This window comes from Lutzomyia longipalpis, chromosome 1, assembly GCF_024334085.1.
Source record: "Lutzomyia longipalpis isolate SR_M1_2022 chromosome 1, ASM2433408v1".
Classification (NCBI taxonomy): Eukaryota; Metazoa; Arthropoda; class Insecta; order Diptera; family Psychodidae; genus Lutzomyia; species Lutzomyia longipalpis.
The window spans coordinates 2,798,615-2,819,954 of NC_074707.1; the positions used below are offsets into that span (position 1 = coordinate 2,798,615).

A 21,340-nucleotide genomic window follows, 5' to 3' on the forward strand; every position below is an offset into this window, starting at 1 on the left:
ACTGTGAGAATTGTAATTAAATCTCCCCCCGCAAATCCTCACAATGATGTGCTAAAAATAAACACCTTTACAAAGCTCTGGAAGTGAAGAGCTAGCTCCCTTTCAGTTGAAAATAGAGCAGAGAGGGGCTTTTGAAGATTAAGAAAAGTTCTCAAGTAAATGTGCGAAATGCTTTATTTCATTCTTATTGCTCATAAACCACTATCTTTCATTATTATTTTGAGGTAATAACAATGCTGAAAAAACAAATCTTTGCTCTATTTTTTTTTTGTTTAACAAGTAATATTTTCCTTGACTAGTTCAACCACCTAAAGCCTTCTTCCATCTATATGGCACGCTTCACATTGCTAAAGAAAACTTTTCTCTTTCGCTGCAAATTGTTCGTTAATGCTTTTCTTTTTAATCATAAAGCTTTGTTTTTTAACTGTAAAAATATTAATTCTACGATTTCTTTTTTTTTTTAATTAAAGCAAAAAAGCTTCTCAAATACTTTTCAAAAATTGCCACATTTTGATTTTTCTTTGTTTTTCAGCAAAATAACAAAAAGAAGGGAAATTTTGCTTTGAGGAATTTTCAATCTTTCGTGTAAAAAACTTTTTAAACAAAAAAAACTTGGGATGAGTTTACTGAGTGAGTGTTTTTTTTAGTCTTTGGCAGGGAATAAAATGTTGCGCAAAAGAATGGTGCAGTTAAAGCAAAAAAAAGGTTATTTACTCACTCAGTTTGTTTCAGTAAAAGCTTCATTCTTGGCTATTTTATTGCTTCAGTGTGATGCAGAAATTGATCTCAACAGAGCGACTAACTTAGCTCGTAAACATCGTGGACCCGCCACATGTGATTAAGTTATTCTTCTGAAAGAGCATATTCCGCAGGGACTCGAGTGTTTTCAGACAAATCACCACACAACACCCATTTGCCACCCCCTCATTGGGTGATGCGCATTTACATGCCGACGACATGCCAACATTTTCCGCTCCTGTTGCCCCACCACAGCCTGAAGTTGTTTTTGCAGCTTCCACAGCAGGGGCATTATTGTTGGAATCTGCAGCAGCTATTTGATGGGGTACAACATCCGGACTGCGGCAGGGATTATTTGGACCACAGCCACCCTGACACGCACCACCCGTTTGATGATCACACGTACAATTTGTGCATCGACAAATATCTGCATCTGCTGTTATGTCCTGTACAAAAAAAAATAGTAAAATGTCCATTAGGTGTCGTTATACAGACCTAACACCTACTTTAATAGGGCTAAAAAGTTTCTAAATTTAATCCCAAAAACGGAAATACTTGACTTTTTGAAAAATTTTGAGTAGAAATAGTGGCAAACTTTTTTTTAAAAAAAGGCTAAAAATCGCTATTTTTAGCACAAATTCTCAAATATCACGAGAACCACAAGAGATAATTGAGTGCTCTCTTCCGCATATTGTAGAGGGTATATAGGCCTATAAATCGGATGTATGGAGATTTTTTTGCAACACTCCTAGGTATTTTATTTTCTCAACTTAAGATGTTGAAAATGACTTAATCAACACAAAAATTCTTATAACTTGCGTATTTCTCGTCCGATTTCGACAAATTTGGATTTGTTTGAAACATATTTTCATATACTAGCTGTTTCAACCATATTTGGGTGGTTCCAATTAATTTAAAAAATAAAAAAAAAACAATAAATAACACAATAATGCAATTTGGTCCATTTTTATTATTTTTAAATTACAAAAATCGACAAATATCAATTGAAATCACCTCTAAATACTATATTTTATTTTTTTTAATAATATTGAGTTGATATGAAGTCCAAATGAGCCGAAAAAAATCACAAAATTGCGAAAATACGAATTATCATGAAAAAATATCAATTCTCTATAATAATATGACTCATCCATAATTTATACATAATTCTTTTATTTTAGGCATAGTAACAGATTTTTTGGTACTAATAAACTCAGTTTAATTCAATTCTAACTCCCAAAAGTTATAAAAACCATTTTGAAAACGAAAAAATTTACCAAAAAACACCGTAAAAGGCACATAAAATTTAAAATTTCTTCTTAACATATTTCTTAAATATAAAAAAAATGAATTTACATTTATTTCTAAACTCACAAAAGATTAAAAACAATTTTTTGTAGTGTTACATAAAAGAAATAAATAGTTTCAGAGGCAATGGAATTTTTATTTTCATTTAAAATTAATTTATACCACCTTTTATTGAATTAATACAAATTTCTCAACTAGCCAAATTCAAAATAAAAGTATTATGGTCTGAACCTCAACTATAACATATCAAAATTTTAGGTAAATCGATCACGCCATTTTCGAAATATTCGAGTTTGAAATTTATGAAAATTTTTATTTTGAGTCCAGCGCCCCTCACGATCATTTTTCGAAGTTGCAATGTTCTAGACATTTGTAGGATTTCACGAAACCTTTCATTTGCGCTTGAGTTGAACAAAATCAGACTTGTAGAACCCGAGCGAGATATGACTTGTCAAAGTTGGAACTCAATATTTTCAAAATGGTGGCTTAATTTTTTAAACTCTTTTCTTGGTTAAAAGACGTTATAGCCAACTATAATATACAAAAATTTGAAGCAAATTGATAACAGCGTTTTCGAGATATTCATCGAAAACTCATCGAAAATTTTGTTTTTGATTTTTGGCCACCTAGCGATCACTTTTGAAACTTTCGATGTTCTAGAGTTGTAGGGTTTGTTGAGAGCTTTCATTTGACCCCGGGTTGATCAAAATCGGTCAAGCCGTTTTCGAGTTATGATCGATTTTCGAAGAAAAATTGTTGCAGCCATATTGACTAAACCGCTTGACCGATTTTTGAAAATGAGGTATCGTTAGAAAGGTCTTGATAGCCTCTACAACATACTAAAATTTCATACGATAAAAGCTGTGTCTGAACAGATAAAACTAATAAAAAAAATCATCTTCAATCTACGATTTTTATCAGTGTTGAACGTTAAACTTCTTATACATTGTTCTTTATCTTTATTAGCTCCTCACGTATTAAATTCTCCGCAAATATGTACATTATTTCGGGACACAACAAAGCAGAAAAGAGAGAGAGAAAAACTCACCTGAAGAGTCCTACTATTGGTGGCATTGCCAAGTACCGAAGCCGTTTGCACCATAAGCATTTCCTCAGCACTACTTCCTGCCACTGTTTCCGGAAATTCCACTGTATTCTGCACATTTTCATATTGCTGCGCCATCAGCACCTTCCCCTGTGCCGGCTCAACTGACGATGGCATTGTATTGAGGGTCTCAAAGAAGATTTCATTGAGAAGAGCTTCAGCTTCAATTTGTTGCTTATTACTCAAATCTGTTGGAATTGGTGAGAAATTCCCTTGCGCTTCCTTTACATTCATCATTTCCAGCGCGGGCATATCTTCCGGGGAATTTTTCTCCTTTTCCGGTGACCCGAAAAGTTGTTCAAAGGATATTTGTTCCGTCTCAAAGGTCGATGCAATGAATTCCGTATCAGCTGAGGCAATATTAAAGGGGAGATCCACGTAGGATGTTACCCCAGTTGGAAGGGCCATACACGCCGGGGTGACGGGAACTGCTGGCATTATTGGTTTTGCAGCCAATTCCGAGACATCAATCCACGGCGATGGGATTTCAATTTCATTCGCAATTGCCATTTCAATGGCTTTCGATGTCTCCAAGTTGAATTCCTCCGAAGATTCTGCTGTTGCATTCTTTTCCGTTGAATTGAGAATTTCCGTTATTGCATCATACTCCTCCTGGCCATCGTCAATCCTCTGTGTCCACGCATCTTCCTCCCCATTGGTCTTTTCGGCGCCTTTCTTGCCCTGACTGGACTTTTGGTGCGTCTTCACGTGAGACTTGAGACTGTGCGCCGTACTGAAGGCCTTTGTGCAGTTATCCTCGCGACACGAGTAGGGACGCTCACCCGTGTGGATGCGGATGTGCGTCTTGAGATGATGCGACGCAATGAAGGCCTTCCCACAGCCATCCTCGATGCATTTGTACGGACGCTCCTGCGTGTGGGTCCGCATGTGCTTCTTCAGGTCACTGAGCGTCGTGAAGAATTTCTGGCACATCGTACAGTTAACTGTCTCCCCATTGTGGAGTCTCAGGTGCGCCCGGAGGCGGTAGCGTGTGTTGAAGGATTTCTCGCACCCACCTTCCGGGCATTCGTACGGTTTAACCTTCGTGTGGACACGAATGTGAATCTTGAGGCTGTACGACGTGAGAAAGGCCTTCCCGCATCCCTCCTGGGTGCACTTGAAACGATAATCTCCTGAAATACCAAAAAAAAAAAACAAGGACACCCATTAACCCCATCAGCACCCCCTTGAACCTCCTTCCCACCAAGACGCATCCCCAATTACCATTCAAACGCTCCACTCTACACACAATCAATTATGGCAAGCATGTTAAAGAAGGGAATAATTTGAGAAATATTTGAGCCAATTTTCAATCTTATTTCATCAATATATTAGTTGGTGTTCCACTTCGTGGCCAACACCAAGTATTGTAATCGTCGGAAAAACTGACCACCTCAGATCGGGCTCAAACTTGGTATGAGCACGTTTTAGACATCCCACATTACGAAAATGGTGGTGGAAAATTTTTGATCCGGCCGGCCTGCCGGCCGGTGGTCCAAACTTTGCCTTATAGCTCGAGAACGGTAACAGATAGAGATTTCCGGTTTGAAGTTTTCTATAGAAATGTTGGTGAAAATTTTCATTTTTTCTCATTTTCAAAATCCAAAATGGCCGCCGTCCGCCATTTTGAACTACCATCAACCAGTTCTCTTACAGCTAGAGGTCTGAAATTTTAGTATACTGTAGAGCTCAGTGAGACTTTTTCATCAACAATTCATACTTGAAAATCGGTCAAGCCGTTTAGCAAATATGGCGGCCTAAAGCAAAAAGTATTTTTTCGATATAACTCGAGAACGGCTTGACCGATTTTGACCATCTTGGTATCAAATGAAAGGTATTGACAAGCCCTACAACTGTCTAGAACATTTCAAGTTTCAAAAACATTCGCAAGAGGCGCTAAAATCGAAAACAAAAATTGCCTAACTTTAAGGGGCAATATCTCCGAGTCCCCATTAGACAAATCTTTTAAATTTTGATATGTTGTAGCCTGACTCAATATCTTTCACCAGTCCGAAAATGAAGAAATTCTATGTCGCCGTTTAGAAGATATAGCCATTTGAAAAATTCTTGAATTTGAAAAGTTCTAAGAACCATATCTCTTGAACGGCTTGTCCGATTTCGGTCAACTTGGTATCAAATTAAAGCTTTTGCAATACCCTACAACTTTCTAGAACATCAGAAACCTCTAGAACCATTTCTTGAGGACGAAAAGTGCAAAAAACTGTTTTTGTTGAACAAAAATCCGCCATTTTGTGTTCTGGAGGTGACCTTGAAATGTATGGAAATATATGTCAGATTATAGCTTATTTCAATAGCTTTCCATAACTAGTCTAGAAATTTCTGTAGGTGTTATAGAACTTGAGATATGACAATTTTTATGTATCAAATTACTGAATTTCACAAAAAAAATCAACTTTGTCTACTAATTCTGATCACAAATCGTATTATAACGCATAAACAAACTTCTACACGTTGTGGGACACCAACTCTTATAACTGGACGCGTTATGATTGACTTTACCTTTGTGTGTCTTCAGGTGCGTCCTCAAGTTGCCCACGGTGCTGTAGCTCCTTGAGCAGCTATCGTAGTTACATCGATATCGCGCCAAGATGTGCGGTTCGGAGCCCTAAAATAGATTTGGATATCTTTACATCACACTCCAATCCACCTTCGCGCTTTCATCGTGCTCTCCACTCCTCTCCTTTCCTTACTCTTTGCACGACTGACTTGCTTGAGATATGAAGCATTTTTGTGAGCCAAGAGGCTGATGAATCACAAGAGTATGTAGATGATTCCAGTCTTGTTGTTACATTAGTTTTTATCTCACAGATTCATCCCGGAAATGTTGGCGCATTGCAATTTTTTTGTTCTATTCTTTTAGAGTTAAAATTCTTTTTAAATGAAATCCTTGGTGGATAAGAATTTCATTTGAAAAAATCAACTAAATACCACGAATCCTACGAGTCCTATAAGTACTATAAATACTTTAATTTCGCAAAAATATGTTAATTCTGATGACTTTAATTAGCTTTAAGAACTATAAAAATTATAGTAAAACCGAAAGAAATTATCAAAATCTCTTCAAGTCCTGAGAGTCCTTTTACAATTCCTTCAAGTCCTAAAATTCTTTTCACAAAATCTATAAATCTTTTACATATTAAGATCAAAAACTAATATTTTAATTCTTTTCAAATTTAAATTTGAAGTCCCACTTAGTCCCACTTTGTGCTATGTCACCGGGACACTAATCACAATAAATTCAAATTCAATTCAAATTCAATTTAGTCCACAAATTCTGTAAATTTTTATTTTCTAATTCTTACGATTCCTACAATTCCCACAAATACCTTAAAACTATATTAATTTTCTGCATTATATTGGCTTTTAATGAATCCAGAATAAAGTCAGTAAAAATCACAAAAAATATAATAAGAACCATGAATTTATCAAATACTCAAGTCCCTCAAGTCCAATAAGTCCTTTCGTAATTCCTATAAATCCTTTTGTAAGGGTCATTAAGACATTTAAAATTTGTTTAGAGCTAAAATTTATTGAGCTTTTTAAAATTTACTATTTATTTATTTATTTATTTCACTTAGGTATGTTTTAAAATTGATTAATAAATCCCATAAATCCCGCAAATCCCTCAAAAATCGTTTTGAAATCCTCTATAAACATTAAAAATTCCAATTTTTTGTAGAAAGATCAGAATTATTAACAGATTTTTTAAGTAAAAGATATTTAAAGCAAGAAATAGTATTTTGATAATAAATTCTTATTTTAAATTTATTATAAAGATCCAAAAAATTATTTAAAGTTTTTTTTACAGAATTTCCTCAATTTCAATACCAAATTAGAGAAAAGCAATAAAGAGTTTGATTTGGAATACTTTTCTCTATAAAAATTTAATGTTTGAGCGAAATAAGAGTCTTGATAGCCGTGTGGTTCTAAACGCAAACCTTGATCTTGCTCCATCAAGATTGAAGGTTCAATTCCCACCGAGTGCAAGGAAATAAAAGATTTTTTTACAGATTTTTCAAAGTGCGACAACATTTTCTGGACGCTTCTGTATTTTTTTGGGAATGAAATGAATGCATTAGTGGAGGAGCTGTGAGAGCAAGAAATGTGGATAAAACCAGCCTATTTGTTTCTTCTACGCTGCTGATATACTCGGATGATTTATGATTAGTACTCCCGAAGTTACAGGGATGACTAGCATCTCCACATTCTTGTGGATTAAGCTCTTCTGACTCATAAAGTAATGCGCGGATCAAATGAAGCGCATTCCTGCAAATGAGGGCGAGATGAAGCAGCTAAGGCTGAAGCAGAAGGGATGACAACAACACACAGAGATGAGGAGGAGCCACATTAGATGCGATAAGAATAGAGGTCAGGAAGGAAACACACACTCACGAAATGCCAAAATACCTCGAGTTTAATTGTTGCATGCGAGGACTCTCCGCTGAGTTTGTGCTTTGCTCCCGGACGCAAACACAGGGATATTTCATCAGGAAGGATTGAATGCTCCATGTAACTGGATTAAACGAAATTCGAGGCAACATTTATTTGGTTGCATCACCGGAAGTAAATGGGGTGGTGGAGGATTGCATCCAGAATTTCGGAGGAAAATAAATAATTAAAAAAAAATTACCCAAAATGGGATTTCTTGTGGAAACAGAAAAAAATGCAGAGAAAAGGAAAACTTTGTGAGAGATTTATCATTCTGTTTACCCATTATTGGTCCTCCTCTCCTCCTCCTCGATGGGCAGTTTCTTTCCGGGAACTTCCACAGCCTCCCCGAAAGACGTTCCCTGCTCAATTACGCGCTGGAGATCATCAATATCCAGGGATGAGTCGATGCAATCCTGCAAGTCCGTGTCGTCCAGCGGGAAATCAATCCTTTCGCCCGTCTCTGCGAGGATATTCACGGTATTTTTCACTTCAGCCATTATTTCACGGAATTTCTCTCTCTGGGGAGGCACGGGGGGATGCTACAAAAATGACAACAGATCGTGACTATTTTCTACGCGTAGCTTATTTTATTACTTTCTGCCCTTTCTTGCAAATTCTCCTTTGCCAGCATTTCCTTCAAGATTTCCTTTGTTTTTTTCGTAGTTTTTTCAATAATTTGGGAAATAATTTGTTTATTTTGATAAAATTGTATTTTTTTACACGTGTAGAAAACAGTCAACCAAAAGATTACTTGACGTGTAATTTTCGACATCACTGACAGGACTGACAGGAAAATTTTCTGGAACGAAGTTTGGGATTCTCGGTGTGATTTCGCATGATTTAATCAGATTTTTCAGGGAAAATTAGAGGAAAAAACATTAAAAGGACTTTACCACAATGTCCCTGCGTGTGAATATTTCCAAATTAGCACGGGGTGTTTTCCTAAATAGGCCACGGTGAGTGGAAATTCCGGGAAAACCACGTTTACTTCCGGCAATGTTTTTCCTATGTTCTTGGTTATTTTTTTTTGGGCAGATTGTGGCGGAATTTCACCCAGAGAACGCCCCAGGATGGTGGCGGAAACACCGGAAGTGCCAGTGGGGGTGGATCAACAATCAATGTGCCATCGCAGAAAGTTGTGACACCCCTGCCGCCACTCTCAGAGCCTCTGGATAATCTGCAGGATGTGCAATACGCCTCTGTGACACAGGAACAGAACACCACGCACGTTACCACCCTATCCAATGGGCTGCGGGTGGCATCAGAGAGTAGATTTGGGCAATTCTGCACCATTGGGGTTGTTATTGATTCCGGGGCTCGCTATGAGGTTGCCTATCCCAATGGGGTGTCGCACTTCCTGGAAAAATTAGCTTTCCAGTCAACTGAAAATTACCCGGATAAGGATAACATTCTCAAGGAATTGGAACGTCATGGAGGCATCTGTGATTGTCAGAGTAGCCGGGATACCTTCATCTATGCCGCCAGTGTTGACAGTCGGGGATTGGAGAGTGTTACAAGAATCCTCGCGGATGTGGTACTGCGTCCGACTTTGCAACTGGATGAAATTGACATAGCACGACAGACGATTCTCTTTGAATTGGAATCCCTGAAGATGCGCCCGGAGCAGGATCTCATTCTCACAGACATGATTCACGCTGCTGCATACAGAGACAACACACTGGGCTTCCCAAAACTCTGCCCTGAATCCAATGCTCCGCTAATTGATCGGAGTACCCTCCTCAGCTACCTAAAGCTCCATCATACACCCTCAAGGATGGTCGTGGCGGGAGTTGGGGTGCCGCACGATGAACTAGTCCGACACGTTGAGAAGTACTTTGTGGACACCCCAACAACGTGGGGCAGTGAGAACATCAAGACAAAGGGCCCCAATGCAGCTGACACCTCCCTCGCACTCTACACAGGTGGCTCGAAGATTGAGGAATGCGAAATTCCCATCTATGCAGCTGCGGGACTTCCGGAATTGGCGCATGTGGTGATTGGGCTCGAGGGATGCTCCCATCGTGATCCCGACTTCATCCCAGCGTGCGTTCTGAACATCATGATGGGCGGTGGGGGCTCCTTCTCCGCCGGTGGCCCCGGGAAGGGAATGTACACGCGCCTGTATACAAATGTCCTCAACAGATTCCACTGGATGTACAGCGCAACAGCCTTCAATCATGCCTACAATGACAGTGGGATCTTCTGCATTCACGCCAGCGCGCCACCGTCGCATGTTCGTGGAATGGTGGAGGTGCTCACCAAGGAACTCGTCACAATGGCCACATGTCCGGGAGAGCAGGAACTCCGCCGGGCTAAGACGCAGCTCCAATCGATGCTGCTGATGAATCTGGAGGCTCGCCCGGTTGTCTTTGAGGATATTGGCCGGCAAGTCTTGTCCACGGGACACAGGAAGCGTCCGGAAGACTTTATCCGGGAAATTGGTAAGATTAATTTCTTTTGTTTTTTTTTATTCAATTAACATAACCTAAATTTTCCAGAACAAATCCGCTCTGAGGATATTATGCGATTTGCCAAGAAGTTGCTGTCCTCGAAGGTAGCTCTGGCAGCTCGTGGGGAGATCAAAGGTATTCCAAATATTGAGGATATTCAGTCGGGACTGGGGCACGGTGAGGGGCGACTTCCCAACAGTCGGAGACTCTCCCTCTTCCGATAGAATTCTTGCATTGTAAATAAATAAAAAATGGATCAGTTGACTCCCTCCCTGTGTTATTTGTTCTTCTTCTCCTCCAGTGCTCCTAGTCTTGCCAATTCATCAGCCTTTTCATTCCCATAGATACCCTTGTGTCCAGGAACGTGACGCCATTCCACCTCAATGGATCCATCCAGTTCCTTGTCAATCAGCAGAAATTCATCCTTGTTCTTCACATCCCCCTTGCCGGTTGTCTTCCATCCATTCTTCTTCCATCTGGGCATCCAGGATGTCACACTGTTGATCAGGAAGTTGGAATCTGTGTTGATTCGCAATTTCTTCACTCCATGTTGCTTTGCAATCTCAATTGCGCGCCGGGAAGCTTGAATTTCACCCCGATTGTTGGTTGCTGTTCCCACGACGCGTTCTGAAATGTTCCTGGAAAGAATGGCGAGAGAGTTATTTGTGTTTAGAACTTCCGCTGAATCTCAACAAACATACCACGGATGATTATCACCGAAGAAGACTCCCATTCCAGCTGTTGTGGCTCCTGCACCATTATTGGGACAAGCTCCATCAGTCCACACGTCCAGAAAATCATCTTTCTTCTTTTTCTCCTTCTCATCATCGTCATCCGGATGGGATCTCTTAATTCCACGCTTGAGCTGCATCCCAGGAGTGAGTTCCTGCAACAACAATCAACTTGAAATTATCCTGGAAAGGACATTTATACCGTTTTTCCTAACCGCCAGTGATTTTCCCTTCCAGCTGTTGTTTTTCCTTCGAACCACATTAGCTGTTGCACCGGATGTGGATGCCAGAACAGGCCCAGATCGGTTCTCTTCAATGAACGTCAGACATTCATCCATCGTGGAGAATTTCTTGTAGCGTGCTCCACTGAAGCCGTTCACATTGCTCTTGCATTCATCCCTGTGGGAAGGAAATTCACAGAATATAATTTAAGAAAACAGGTTCCCGGAAGGATGATCTCTTACCAGGTGTGATAGACACCCACCCTCTTGCCCCTGGCAACAGCATAAAAGGGCATTTTGGAACGCAATTTAAGTATTTTCAACACAAAATTCATCAACAAAATCAGCTGTGAAAGTTTTTTTTAATCACTGTTATAGCACTAATAGTTTTGAGATTTAAATCCCTAACGTTTAGGGTTTAATTTTAAACCGATTTTAAATCTATTTTAATGCATTGTTGTTGGCTTATTCTTTATATTGGGATGAATAGGATTACACCTCGTGCAAGAGGTTTCCCTAAATTCAAAATTTCTTCTACTAAAAATAAATAAAACCTTGAATTTCTGTGGAAAATTCATTATTTATTCTTCTTATAATATGCTAATTTTTAGTACAGATTAGGGCGCAGTTAGTCAATTTGTTAGGCTCTAAAAAATATTGAAAATATTAGAAATATTTTCCTTTGGCGAAAAATGAAAAAAAAAACCTTTTCTTTCAGTTGGATTTTTGACAATTATTTTGAATTTTATACTAAATAGAACAAATTAGTATGAAAAATTATTAATTTATGAGTTGACTACGTAGTTAGAACCAAATTACCACATTTTCCCCTAAAAACATAAAACCAGTGTGAAGTCGTTAATTTTGAATTTAATTGAAAATAACATCTTTTGACGTTTGCCATAAAAATTCCATAATTTGTCATCATCAAAAAATAAACATTCAGAGAAAGTTTTGGAGAAAATTCTTTAATTTCCTAATCAAATAAAACAATTTAAAGAGATTTTCCGTGAAAATTGCAATAAAATGGACTTTGTTGTGAAATAAAAACACACCTGGCTTTGCAAGAAAAGGAAGAAATGATTGAGACGTGTCCTCGTCGTCGGATGATCACTGGGATATCCTTCCTGGTTATGTAAGTTCCCTCTCTCACTCTTCTGGGATTGTCCAGAAGGGTAATATTAATCCCAGAATGCCTTTGTTCTTCCGCAGATTGACGACATTGGTGTTAATAATTGAATCCCGATGGACAGGATCCCCGAAACCGAAACATTTTGTCATTGAGAACAATTCCACCTGCTGGATGAAGGAGGAATACGAGATAATTCAAGATTGCCATCCCTGCTCAGGTAAGCTCATCCGGTGTACTACTATTTGAGGGATTTCTTAGTGGGATGTTGTTTGTTGTAGCTTTTGAGATTGCCAGCAAAATCAAAGGAGTCTGCATTCATACTCACAACAAGGAAGTCTTGAGGTGCAAGAGTGGAGAAACAGTGTCCCGAAGGTATGTCCGGAAGCATCAATACAAATTCTTTTTTTAAGTAATTTTTATTTTGCAGCTGCGATAAAGTCGCATGGATGGATAAGAGAAACTTCTGGACATTTGAGAGTATCCTTTGTGTCGTTGGTATCCTCTCAACTCTCGTGTCTTTTTACCGGCAGAAACTCCTGGATAAAAAGGTAATGATGAGAATTCAGAGGCAGCTGCATCAGTCAGTTTGATTCTTAAGCAAATCCCTCTCAGGACCAAAGCTCTGTGGGAATTTTCCCAAATCCTGACAGAAGCTACACAAATCTCAAACTCGACTGAATGCAGACTTCCCAAAACAAATGATTTTGTAATTCTTTTTTAAAGATGTGTGATCTGTAAATATATTAATACGCATTTAGTCATAAAATCCTTGGTCAGGAGATTTTATTTGAGGCAAAGCCGGAGGTACAGATTGTTGTTAGCCTGTCTGGGCTGCAAGATGTGCCGATACGATGCAATCGATTATTTCCTGTGGCAAATCCAGCGGCTGTTCGCTTATTTTTGAAGTATTTGGGTCCTTTAGATGAATCTTGTACACTGTCTCCCCGTTTTCTTCCTCCCCCACAATGACGAGATTGTTGAGATCGAGATTTTCAAGATTATTCTTCGGACTTTCCATTTGTTCCTCCTTAACAGGATCACCTTCAATGGGTTTCTCTTCAACAAGTTCCTCTTCGTCTGCAAAAATCAATGGATTTGTTAATCTTACGACTCTTTCAATCCTTTCTTTAAAGCTCTTACCCTCCTCAAATTGCTCTTGAATCTCATCTTCAGGTGATACAGCCTCTTCCAACACAACTTCCTGCTCCGCATTCTCCTCTTCTCCTTTTTCCTTCTCCAAAATAACTTCAGTCTCTTCTTCCTCCACTTCCGGAATCTCTTCGGTAACATCCAACTTCATGGATTTCTTCTCACCACCACCTTCACTCCGCGATGAGAGCCTCTTTCTGCTGCTGCGTTTTGAGAGTATTTCTTCCATTTTATATGCATAATTTGCATCAGTCAGTTGTCTCTGTGTTCTGCTAACGTTCTTCAATGGACGCTTCTTTGCACTAAAAGTTGCCCTTCAAGAAAATTTAATTCTTTAGCACTCAAGTAGGGCATGGACTTTCGATCTGAACATCGAAGCTTCTGCAAACTGCTGCCTTTTTTTTAAAATGCTTCGATTATTCAAATAATCGAATAAGATTCGAAATATGTTTAGGTACCTATTCGAAGCGGATGGACAACTTGTTTTAAGGGGGGTCTCTTTTGAGAGCTCGTGAAATCAAATGTTTCTATTTTTCTTGGAGTTTTTCTTAAACTTGGTTTGCAAGTCTTGGTCACATTTAAAGACTTATTATTGAAGAGTAAGAAAATCACTTTTCGCCATCTTGAGATTTTCTTCAAAACACAAAGGTAGGTTTTTCTCAGGATCTACTTGATGGATTTTGTTGGGGTAAAAAGCAATTGAAAGAGGAAGCATCAACTAACAATGCACCAGAACAGATTTTGGAATTTCGACTTTGAAGCTGAGAAAAGTAGAGAAATATTTTTGTGCACTTTTCAATAGCTTCTGAATGGAAATTCAAAAATTCGTTCCGGTACATTGTTAGTTGATGCTTCCTCTTTCATTTGCTTTTAACCCCATCAAAATCCATCGAGTAGATCCTGAGAAAAACGAGAAAAACCTACCTTTGTGTTTTAGGGCAGTTCTGTGGAAAAGTCAGAAAATCTCAAGATGGCGAAAAGTGCTTTTCCTACACTTCAATAATTAGGCTACAAATGTAACCAACATCGGAAAACCAAGTTTAAGAAAAAAACCCAAAAATTACAACATTAAAAATGGGTAAATTCTAACAATTTGCCCAAGAGACCTCCCTTAAAAATGCACAAATTATCCCCAAGCGCGAAGCGTCTTTAATTAAAAACTAATATCCTTAAGAAATAATTTTGTTAAGAAATTCTTTTCTTTTTTGGATGGTACTAATTGACTTACTTCCTCGTCTTCTTCCGTTCCTTCTTCATATCGGCCAGAGCTTCTTTTTTCGCATTTGCCGATGCATTGGCAGCCTCTTCGGCACTCTTTTGCAGCTCCATGCGCAATTCTTCCAGATCAAAGGTTTTTGGGTACATGAGAGCCTTGTTGACTAGAGCTAAATTCATCTTCTCCTCCTTCTTGAATTTTAACTTTAAATCCCTCCTTGTGCGATTGGTGAAGAGGGTGCACATGAGGGAGAAATCCGTCCCAATTGTGTGGAGGCATTTGTAGAAGATGATTGTCTCACTGTCGGTCCAGTCTTTTGTTCTAGCTTGCCTCTTGTAGAATCCATTATCTAGCGGAGCAGGGAAAAAGGGCAAAATCTTTAAAGAATTTTTTGAATTTGGCGCGCATTCGAAGCGGGATAATCATGGTGGTGAATTCGAGTGGTGAAAAGAAGAAATGTGGGGAAATAAAACAGATTTAGCGGTAAGTCGCCGAAACCTTTAAAAATTAACTTACTTGAACTGAATTCATCGTCGTAGACAATACTTGCATTGGCCAGAGTTTCTCTCGCCTCCCTATCACCCGTTGTCTCAATCACTAAACTCTTCTCATCCAGGATCATTTCGCCATTGGGCCCCAATTTAAGCTGTGGCACCGGCATTGCAGTCTCCTCCTTCACCTTCACTTCCTCCTCCGGAGGAGGTTTCTCCTTCTCCGGTTTGTTCTCATTTTCACCTTTTAGACTCTTCTGAGACACCACACTGATGACACTCGAGACACTGGATCTCCGCTCAGGTGTAGCCTTACTCTTGTCCTTCTTGGCGGGATACTTCATTGGGTTTGAGGAGGGATTGTAGTATATCATGTCGTACATTGTTAAGCGAGAACGATCAGAGAACTTCCCACTGGCCATTCGGTGGGAAATCTCTCTCTTCAGCTCATTCACCTTGAGAGGCTCTTCCGCCCTGTGGGATCTTCGATTGTGCTTATCCCTGGCCTGACTTACATCTGACACGGTGGAGCACGTGGATTCGGTGCGGATTCTCTGATTTACAGCACCGGGAAAGGCAACACGGGGCATCTGGGGGGTTTGCGGGGAAGCTGCGGATGGGCTCTCAGGGGGAACAGAGCCTCGTTGGCGTCGCCCCTCATCCTCACTCTCATGCGTGCTGTTCCGCCGGAGACTCCCAAAGAAAGGTGTTGGTTTAATCCTCTGACGCATTTTTGTCGGTGAAAGGGACCCAATGGGCACCTCACGATCACCCTCACTCGTCCCATCCGTCCTCAGGACAACAGCAATAGGATCAGGACTCTTGAAAACCTCATCCTGCTCCTTCTCTGTACTTTCCTCCTCAATTTCCCGGACGGGGGAAGGATCTCTCTTCACCACTGGCTCCGTTTTAACAGTCCGCCTAACTAAAGGAGTATCATCTTCCTCCTTCTTATCCTTTGCCGGTGTCACCTCCTTCTGGGGCTTCTTTGTATCCTTTTCAGCTTCCTCTTCCTGAAGAGCAGCGTTTTCATCTTCACCAGCTTCTGATTTTTCGCTTTTCTTTTGACTTTTGCATGGGCGTTTCAATACCAAATTAGCAGAAGCCTTCACACGAGGACGTCGGAAGGACATTCTGCTGCAATTAATCTAAATTCACAAATGCAATTGAGGAAAATTTAATTGTTTACTCAAGAAAATGCAATCCGTGTACTTAGGGAAAAAGTTTGGTTATGTTTTTGACACGTTTGCACCTTCGCGAAAAAACAAACCATAAAAATTATGTTGCTATAAAGGTGTTTGAGGGTTCAAAAATTTAACGGTTACGCTGAGACTAACATAAAAAATTATTTTTTTTAAATTATTCAGCCTTAAAAAGCTTAAAAATTAAAGAAAAATTCATTTAATATTCCGAATAAATTTTTATTCATTTAAAAAAGACATTTTACAGTGATTTTCAAGAATAATAAATAAATCTAATGAAAATTAAGGGAGAACGGGGTCTAATTGAATTAATATTGAAAATTAAATATTAAAAAAATAATTTATATATCCCTATTCTTCCCTAAAATTATAACATATCACTTTATGGGAAAATTAAGGTAAAAGAGCATTTTTTGTGAATCACAGGGTGTGCAAATTGCTGTATTTTCTAGACTAGATAATAATAAAAAGAATTTTAATAAAATGAAAAATAAAAAAAATGTTATTAACTAAACTAAAAAAAGCTGATTTTCCTGGCTAAACCTACAATATAAAATCTATAAAGATCTTGGCAGGATAATAAGTATATCTCTTTTACTAAATGATTTTTAGGCTTAAAAATATCTCAAAAATCCAACATTTTAAGGATATTTATTTTCTTTTCGTCCTGTTCTTCCTCATATATTTAAGTAAAAAATTTTAAAAGAAAATATTGTCGAAACTTTAGTTTTTAGATGGTTTACAACATTATCCTGCCTATTCTCTATAGTAGGTGTTTTGCATAGGTAATAATATCATATAGGTACATAGTTGATATAAATAAAAAAAAAACAAATAAGCCTCGTCCTTTCTTGGGAATAAAAAATGTTTAACAACACTGCTGTATATAAAAAATTAAAAATATTTTTTATCTTTAGCATTAAAAAGCCAAATTAATCACAAAAATTATACAATAAAAATCACTCTGATATCCTATCTCTCAGATAGGATAAAATTGAATGAGTTCCCTTCATGAGAATTTGGTGTCGTGGATGCCGAAATTTATTTCCAATAACTTGCAGATTTCTGAAAGAAAAAATTAAAGTAAAAATCTAACAGAATTTCTTTAAAAAAAAAAAAAAGTATTTTTGCGCCTTACTTTATCTGCTTTAAATTTCCGAGGATCGGGGGGAGAACTTCAATGCTATTGTTGGACAGATCAAGCTGTGCAAGCTTTTTTAGGGCTCCCAAACCTTCATCTGATGCATCAATGGCTTCAATTTGATTTCCACTTGCTTGAAGAATTTCCAAATTTGTCATTTGATACAGACAATTTGGGAGAATCCTTAATTTATTGCTGGCAATATTTATTTCTCGAATTGTATTCAACAATCCCAGGGAATCCGGCAGGCTTTCAAGGAGATTATTTGAGAGATTTAGGTAGCAAATGTGGGTGAATTGTGAAAGGAAATCCGGCACATCCTTCAGGAAGTTTACAGATAAATCCAATTCAGTTGCAACGCTGTTCATGACTTTGAATCCTTCGGGGATGGTTGTTAATTTATTTCTGCTTAGATTGATGCACGAAACATCCGCTTCGACGGCATCCCTAAATACTTCCTCAGGTACATCAACGAGTTCCTTTAGGCTGAGATTAAGGGTTCTGTGTCGTTTCATTTCATACTTATCGGGGAAATTATCACAGATCTCCTCAATCTTAGCCGTGGATGCTTCAGAAACTCTCTCATTTCGGAGAATTTTTAGTATCCTCGCAGTTCCACATTGAACAATATCGCGTCGTATTGTTTTCAGAGGATTCCCTTCAACCTGCAAATTGGTTAGATGAGACAGCATTGATAGTGTCGATGGTAGCTGTTCTAGTAAGTTATTTGATACATCCAGCGTTGATAGGCTGCGTAGAAGGACAATTTCTTTGGATATTTCCTTTAGCTTGTTATCCTTCAAATTGAGCACCTTTAGTTGGGGCAATGATTGGCAAAATTCATCACTTATCGCCTCAATTGAATTACAACCCAGCTGAATTTCTTTGAGGGCATTGCAACCCACAAGATTGGGTATTACGGTAATGTTGTTATTTTGTGAATAGAGAATTTCCATCTTCCTCAATTCACCCATAAATTCAGGCAAATTCTGCAAATCATTATTCATTACGTTGAGCTTGATGAGGGCTATGAAAAGGGGATTTTTTTTTGCATTAGCTTAATGAAATGATTTTAATTTTAATTTATAGTTAAAGGGCTTACATCGAATATTTACGATATCATTCGGTAGCTCCTTGATGTGATTGAATGAGATATTTAGAGATGTTAGTCGTACAAGGAATCCAATACCACTGGGGAGGGACTTCAAGTTGTTATGGGAAAGATCTAAATTTTCAAGCATTACAAGATCCACAAGATCCGCATGGATATCATCAAAGTTATTATGCGAAAGATCCAATACACGAAGGTCTTGCAACTTGAAGAATTCTACAGGTAGTTTGGCCAATTTGTTAGAATTTAAATTAAGATGGGTTAATTTTCTAAGAAAACCAATTTCTGCGGGTAGCTGCGTCAGAAGATTGTTACTAAGCTATATATTTTACAAGAAATAAATAAAGTCAAAGCATTATTAAAGAAAAAAAGAGAAAATTAAATTAATTATGATATATTACATTAAGAATAGAGAGATCTTCTAATTTTTGGATATTTGTACTTATTGTTGCGATAGAATTTGAACTGAGATTCAATTCAACGAGGTTTTGTCTGTTCCACCATTCTTCCTCCTCGGACTTTCGCTTGTCCATGCAATACCTCGTTTCGTCGTCATCTTCGAAATTAATCGATCCTGGGATGTTCCAAACATTTTCAGGGACTACAAGGAAAAGGATTCAATTTTTATAATTTTTTTAAAGAACTTTCTCCTCATAAAATCAGTTTTAATCAGTCGAAATAATTCAAAGTAATGCTTGAAAATTCCAATGATTCTATTTGCCCCACTAATCTTGTCTTCTTACATAATTCAAGGGTTCAGAAAAAAGGTCAAAAAATCAAACTTCCCATAGAAATAGAGCAAAGCTGTTCAAGAGAAAGTTATAGAGGAGGAAATTTCCAATAAGTATGACCTATTTAGAATTTTCCTTTATTCTTTGGAAAGCTAAATAAATTATTTAAAGAAAATTGATCAACTTAGCCCCCAATACCGTAATTATTAAAAGATTTATTTTACTCTTGATGAATTAATCACTACTAAGCCATGTATATTGGATGGTGCATTAAATAGAGCTACACTAACCAGATGATTAATAAAAATAAACTACATATTGCAGAAAAATATGCTGATCGTGCAGATCTCTCCAACATCGCAACAAAATTATCCAATCATGACATCTTCATTTCTCTTTTCTTCGCACCAAAGCGCTAATTGTATTACAAAATCACGAATTTATTTACTCCAATAGCATAGAGGTCATTTATAAAAAATTCACCGTCAATCAATGAAAAAAAGGTTGATGAGGAAATTCCTTTCTTACCGTGAGCAAGTCCTTTTCCTGACAAATTCAGTACACCTGTTTTCCAGGTTTGTTTTATTAGGGCTTTCGTGAGAATATCGTCATCTTCATTTTTGGTCTTGGCATGGAAAATGGGACGAATTTGTCGGAATCTCTGGGATTTACGCTCCTTTGGGGCACAAACGGATTTCTTTTCCATTTAGGCGGGAAAATTCACCGGAAAAATCACTTCGTTTTCTCGTAATTTAATTTTGAACTTTAATCACAAATTTACGCATTTATTTTTGTTTTGGAACCACCAACACTCACGGAATGCGCAAAAAAAGATAGCTAAAGCAAATACGGAATAAATGTCAGTGAGAAGAGCAATGGAGAAAATCAACAATGGAGTTGTGGAAGCGTATCGATTTATAGATGGAAGTGGGCAGAGTGGGCAAAGTTATTCAAAAGATTTACCTACAATAACGAACGTTTTGTTCACTCTCTGTCGGTTTTTTTTTTAATTTAATTTGATTAAAAAAATATCTAATTTAGAATATGACTTTCAAGTAATTTTCTTTTGCTGGATAAGTCTTTAAAAGAATTTTCTAATCAATATAAGAAAAGAATCTATTTTCCTTTAAATCCTACAAATATACTCTTTTCATTCAGTTTAAGAATATTTTTTTTATAAAGAGAAATGAAAGAAATAGTATTTCCTCATTTAACCCTTTAAGGTCCGCGCCTAGAACTGCTGGGCCGATTTTGGAAACTTTGCTATTTTCCAACTCTATGGGCCTAATTATATGAATTTTAGTCGAAAAAAAAATTTTCCAACTTACGGATTTTCCGGAAAAGCTTTGGGTCAGCATATGACCCAATGGACCGCAAGGGATACAAAACACGGATTTTTGATATTCACAATTAAGAAGCACTCTGTGTCCGTGGCCGGTAATGTTACCCCCAAGATGCCTCGAAAGCACCCTGGGATGAACTACAATGAGAATCAGACCGACCAGAAGTGGTTTGGTCAGGATTTTCAGTGTCATCCCAGGTGAAGGTTCCTCTAAACACGCACCTTGCCACAGTTTTACGGTCAATTTACCACTTATTTGCCACATATTTGGATAAAACTTAACGGAACACTAAAAGGGGATACACATTCCTCCATCAGAACACATCCCAGCTAGAGATTCTGGCCAGGAAATCGCTCAAATCACCGAAATTCGTGGCTCATCCAGCCGCTTCTCCACACTGAAAACACGTACCTTGCCACGGTTTTGCGTTAAATTTACCACTTATTTACCACAAAATTGCATTAAACTTAACACAACACTAAAGGAGGATACCCATCCCTCCATCAGAACACATCCTGGCCAGAGATTCTGGCCAGGAAATCACTCAAATCACTGAAAATCGTGGCTCATCTAGCCACTTCACCGCACTGTTTATGTATGGGAAATGAGTTGTCAAAAATTCCGCGTTTTGTATCCCTTCCCGTCCATTGGGTCATATGCTAACCCAAAAAGTTTGGAAAAGCTTTTTGGAAAATTGGTTCAACTTTCAAGGTTCTCATAAAGCAATTTTTTCTTGTTATTTAGTCTATTTATAAGATTCAAGTCGATTTAGACTATCGGAAAATTATAAAATAGAAAAAAATACTGATTTTCAAAATG

General features: G+C 38.1%; 8 protein-coding genes across 9 annotated transcripts in view; 2 read left to right on the forward strand and 6 right to left on the reverse strand.

The window, feature by feature from the left end:
* LOC129786413 (calcium-transporting ATPase sarcoplasmic/endoplasmic reticulum type) overlaps positions 1 to 21,340 on the reverse strand; it is a 642,650-nt gene that overhangs the window by 348,667 nt on the left and 272,643 nt on the right. The gene's annotated exons all lie outside the window — the stretch shown is intronic.
* Positions 1 to 21,340, reverse strand: part of LOC129786498 (3'(2'),5'-bisphosphate nucleotidase 1) — a 1,077,868-nt gene that overhangs the window by 322,820 nt on the left and 733,708 nt on the right. The window lies entirely within an intron of this gene.
* Positions 157 to 8,142, reverse strand: LOC129786442 (zinc finger protein PLAG1). Its single transcript, XM_055821482.1, has 5 exons — positions 7,883 to 8,142; positions 7,580 to 7,685; positions 5,672 to 5,777; positions 3,095 to 4,284; positions 157 to 1,184 (listed from the first exon to the last, which is right to left on the reverse strand). Exons 1-5 carry the CDS (start codon positions 8,098 to 8,100, stop codon positions 804 to 806), a joined length of 2,001 nt encoding a protein of 666 aa, XP_055677457.1. The 5' UTR covers positions 8,101 to 8,142; the 3' UTR covers positions 157 to 803.
* On the forward strand, positions 8,380 to 10,317 carry LOC129786453 (mitochondrial-processing peptidase subunit alpha). Its single transcript, XM_055821498.1, has 3 exons — positions 8,380 to 8,559; positions 8,639 to 10,044; positions 10,102 to 10,317. The coding sequence occupies exons 1-3, from the start codon at positions 8,501 to 8,503 to the stop codon at positions 10,275 to 10,277; spliced, it is 1,641 nt and encodes a 546-aa protein (XP_055677473.1). The 5' UTR covers positions 8,380 to 8,500; the 3' UTR covers positions 10,278 to 10,317.
* On the reverse strand, positions 10,331 to 11,363 carry LOC129786508 (ribonuclease H1-like). The gene is made up of 4 exons (XM_055821592.1): positions 11,249 to 11,363; positions 11,000 to 11,183; positions 10,755 to 10,939; positions 10,331 to 10,691 (listed from the first exon to the last, which is right to left on the reverse strand). The coding sequence occupies exons 1-4, from the start codon at positions 11,338 to 11,340 to the stop codon at positions 10,331 to 10,333; spliced, it is 822 nt and encodes a 273-aa protein (XP_055677567.1). The 5' UTR covers positions 11,341 to 11,363.
* LOC129786535 (protein JTB) lies at positions 11,919 to 12,903 on the forward strand. The gene is made up of 4 exons (XM_055821629.1): positions 11,919 to 12,140; positions 12,218 to 12,354; positions 12,416 to 12,509; positions 12,565 to 12,903. Exons 1-4 carry the CDS (start codon positions 12,085 to 12,087, stop codon positions 12,725 to 12,727), a joined length of 450 nt encoding a protein of 149 aa, XP_055677604.1. The 5' UTR covers positions 11,919 to 12,084; the 3' UTR covers positions 12,728 to 12,903.
* Positions 12,904 to 16,232, reverse strand: LOC129786438 (transcription factor TFIIIB component B'' homolog). The gene is made up of 4 exons (XM_055821477.1): positions 15,019 to 16,232; positions 14,515 to 14,851; positions 13,278 to 13,600; positions 12,904 to 13,214 (listed from the first exon to the last, which is right to left on the reverse strand). The coding sequence occupies exons 1-4, from the start codon at positions 16,124 to 16,126 to the stop codon at positions 12,955 to 12,957; spliced, it is 2,028 nt and encodes a 675-aa protein (XP_055677452.1). The 5' UTR covers positions 16,127 to 16,232; the 3' UTR covers positions 12,904 to 12,954.
* LOC129786448 (leucine-rich repeat-containing protein 40) lies at positions 16,394 to 21,192 on the reverse strand. 2 transcript variants are annotated; one of them, XM_055821488.1, is made up of 6 exons: positions 20,933 to 21,192; positions 19,707 to 20,015; positions 18,849 to 19,048; positions 18,439 to 18,766; positions 17,334 to 18,363; positions 16,394 to 17,260 (listed from the first exon to the last, which is right to left on the reverse strand). In XM_055821488.1, the coding sequence occupies exons 2-6, from the start codon at positions 19,882 to 19,884 to the stop codon at positions 17,155 to 17,157; spliced, it is 1,842 nt and encodes a 613-aa protein (XP_055677463.1). In that variant the 5' UTR covers positions 19,885 to 20,015; positions 20,933 to 21,192; the 3' UTR covers positions 16,394 to 17,154. The 2 variants fall into 2 exon arrangements, with proteins under 2 accessions (XP_055677463.1, XP_055677464.1); XM_055821489.1 differs by lacking the exon at positions 19,707 to 20,015 and having other exon boundaries at positions 20,507 to 21,192.

Excerpts from the sequence above, each read along its gene's own strand:
- LOC129786442 (XM_055821482.1), bottom strand. The coding sequence starts at position 8,100 with ATGGCTGAAGTGAAAAATACCGTGAATATCCTCGCAGAGACGGGCGAA. Across the intron at positions 5,778-7,579 it reads ATGCAACAATTAAACTCGAG|GGCTCCGAACCGCACATCTT; the intron begins GTATTTTGGCAT and ends AATCTATTTTAG. Across the intron at positions 1,185-3,094 it reads CCAATAGTAGGACTCTTCAG|GACATAACAGCAGATGCAGA; the intron begins GTGAGTTTTTCT and ends TTTTTTGTACAG.
- LOC129786453 (XM_055821498.1), top strand. The coding sequence starts at position 8,501 with ATGTCCCTGCGTGTGAATATTTCCAAATTAGCACGGGGTGTTTTCCTA. Across the intron at positions 8,560-8,638 it reads GTTTTCCTAAATAGGCCACG|ATTGTGGCGGAATTTCACCC; the intron begins GTGAGTGGAAAT and ends TTTTTTGGGCAG. Across the intron at positions 10,045-10,101 it reads AGACTTTATCCGGGAAATTG|AACAAATCCGCTCTGAGGAT; the intron begins GTAAGATTAATT and ends TAAATTTTCCAG.
- LOC129786508 (XM_055821592.1), bottom strand. The coding sequence starts at position 11,340 with ATGAATTTTGTGTTGAAAATACTTAAATTGCGTTCCAAAATGCCCTTT. Across the intron at positions 11,184-11,248 it reads GTGGGTGTCTATCACACCTG|GGATGAATGCAAGAGCAATG; the intron begins GTAAGAGATCAT and ends TCCTTCCCACAG. Across the intron at positions 10,692-10,754 it reads TTCGGTGATAATCATCCGTG|GAACATTTCAGAACGCGTCG; the intron begins GTATGTTTGTTG and ends CATTCTTTCCAG.
- LOC129786535 (XM_055821629.1), top strand. The coding sequence starts at position 12,085 with ATGATTGAGACGTGTCCTCGTCGTCGGATGATCACTGGGATATCCTTC. Across the intron at positions 12,141-12,217 it reads GGGATATCCTTCCTGGTTAT|ATTGACGACATTGGTGTTAA; the intron begins GTAAGTTCCCTC and ends GTTCTTCCGCAG. Across the intron at positions 12,510-12,564 it reads GGAGAAACAGTGTCCCGAAG|CTGCGATAAAGTCGCATGGA; the intron begins GTATGTCCGGAA and ends TTTATTTTGCAG.
- LOC129786438 (XM_055821477.1), bottom strand. The coding sequence starts at position 16,126 with ATGTCCTTCCGACGTCCTCGTGTGAAGGCTTCTGCTAATTTGGTATTG. Across the intron at positions 13,601-14,514 it reads GAACGGAAGAAGACGAGGAA|GGCAACTTTTAGTGCAAAGA; the intron begins GTAAGTCAATTA and ends ATTTTCTTGAAG. Across the intron at positions 13,215-13,277 it reads TCAAGAGCAATTTGAGGAGG|ACGAAGAGGAACTTGTTGAA; the intron begins GTAAGAGCTTTA and ends TGATTTTTGCAG.
- LOC129786448 (XM_055821488.1), bottom strand. The coding sequence starts at position 19,884 with ATGGAAAAGAAATCCGTTTGTGCCCCAAAGGAGCGTAAATCCCAGAGA. Across the intron at positions 19,049-19,706 it reads AGGAAAAGGACTTGCTCACG|TCCCTGAAAATGTTTGGAAC; the intron begins GTAAGAAAGGAA and ends TTTTCCTTGTAG. Across the intron at positions 17,261-17,333 it reads GGAAATTTAAAGCAGATAAA|AAATCTGCAAGTTATTGGAA; the intron begins GTAAGGCGCAAA and ends TTTTTCTTTCAG.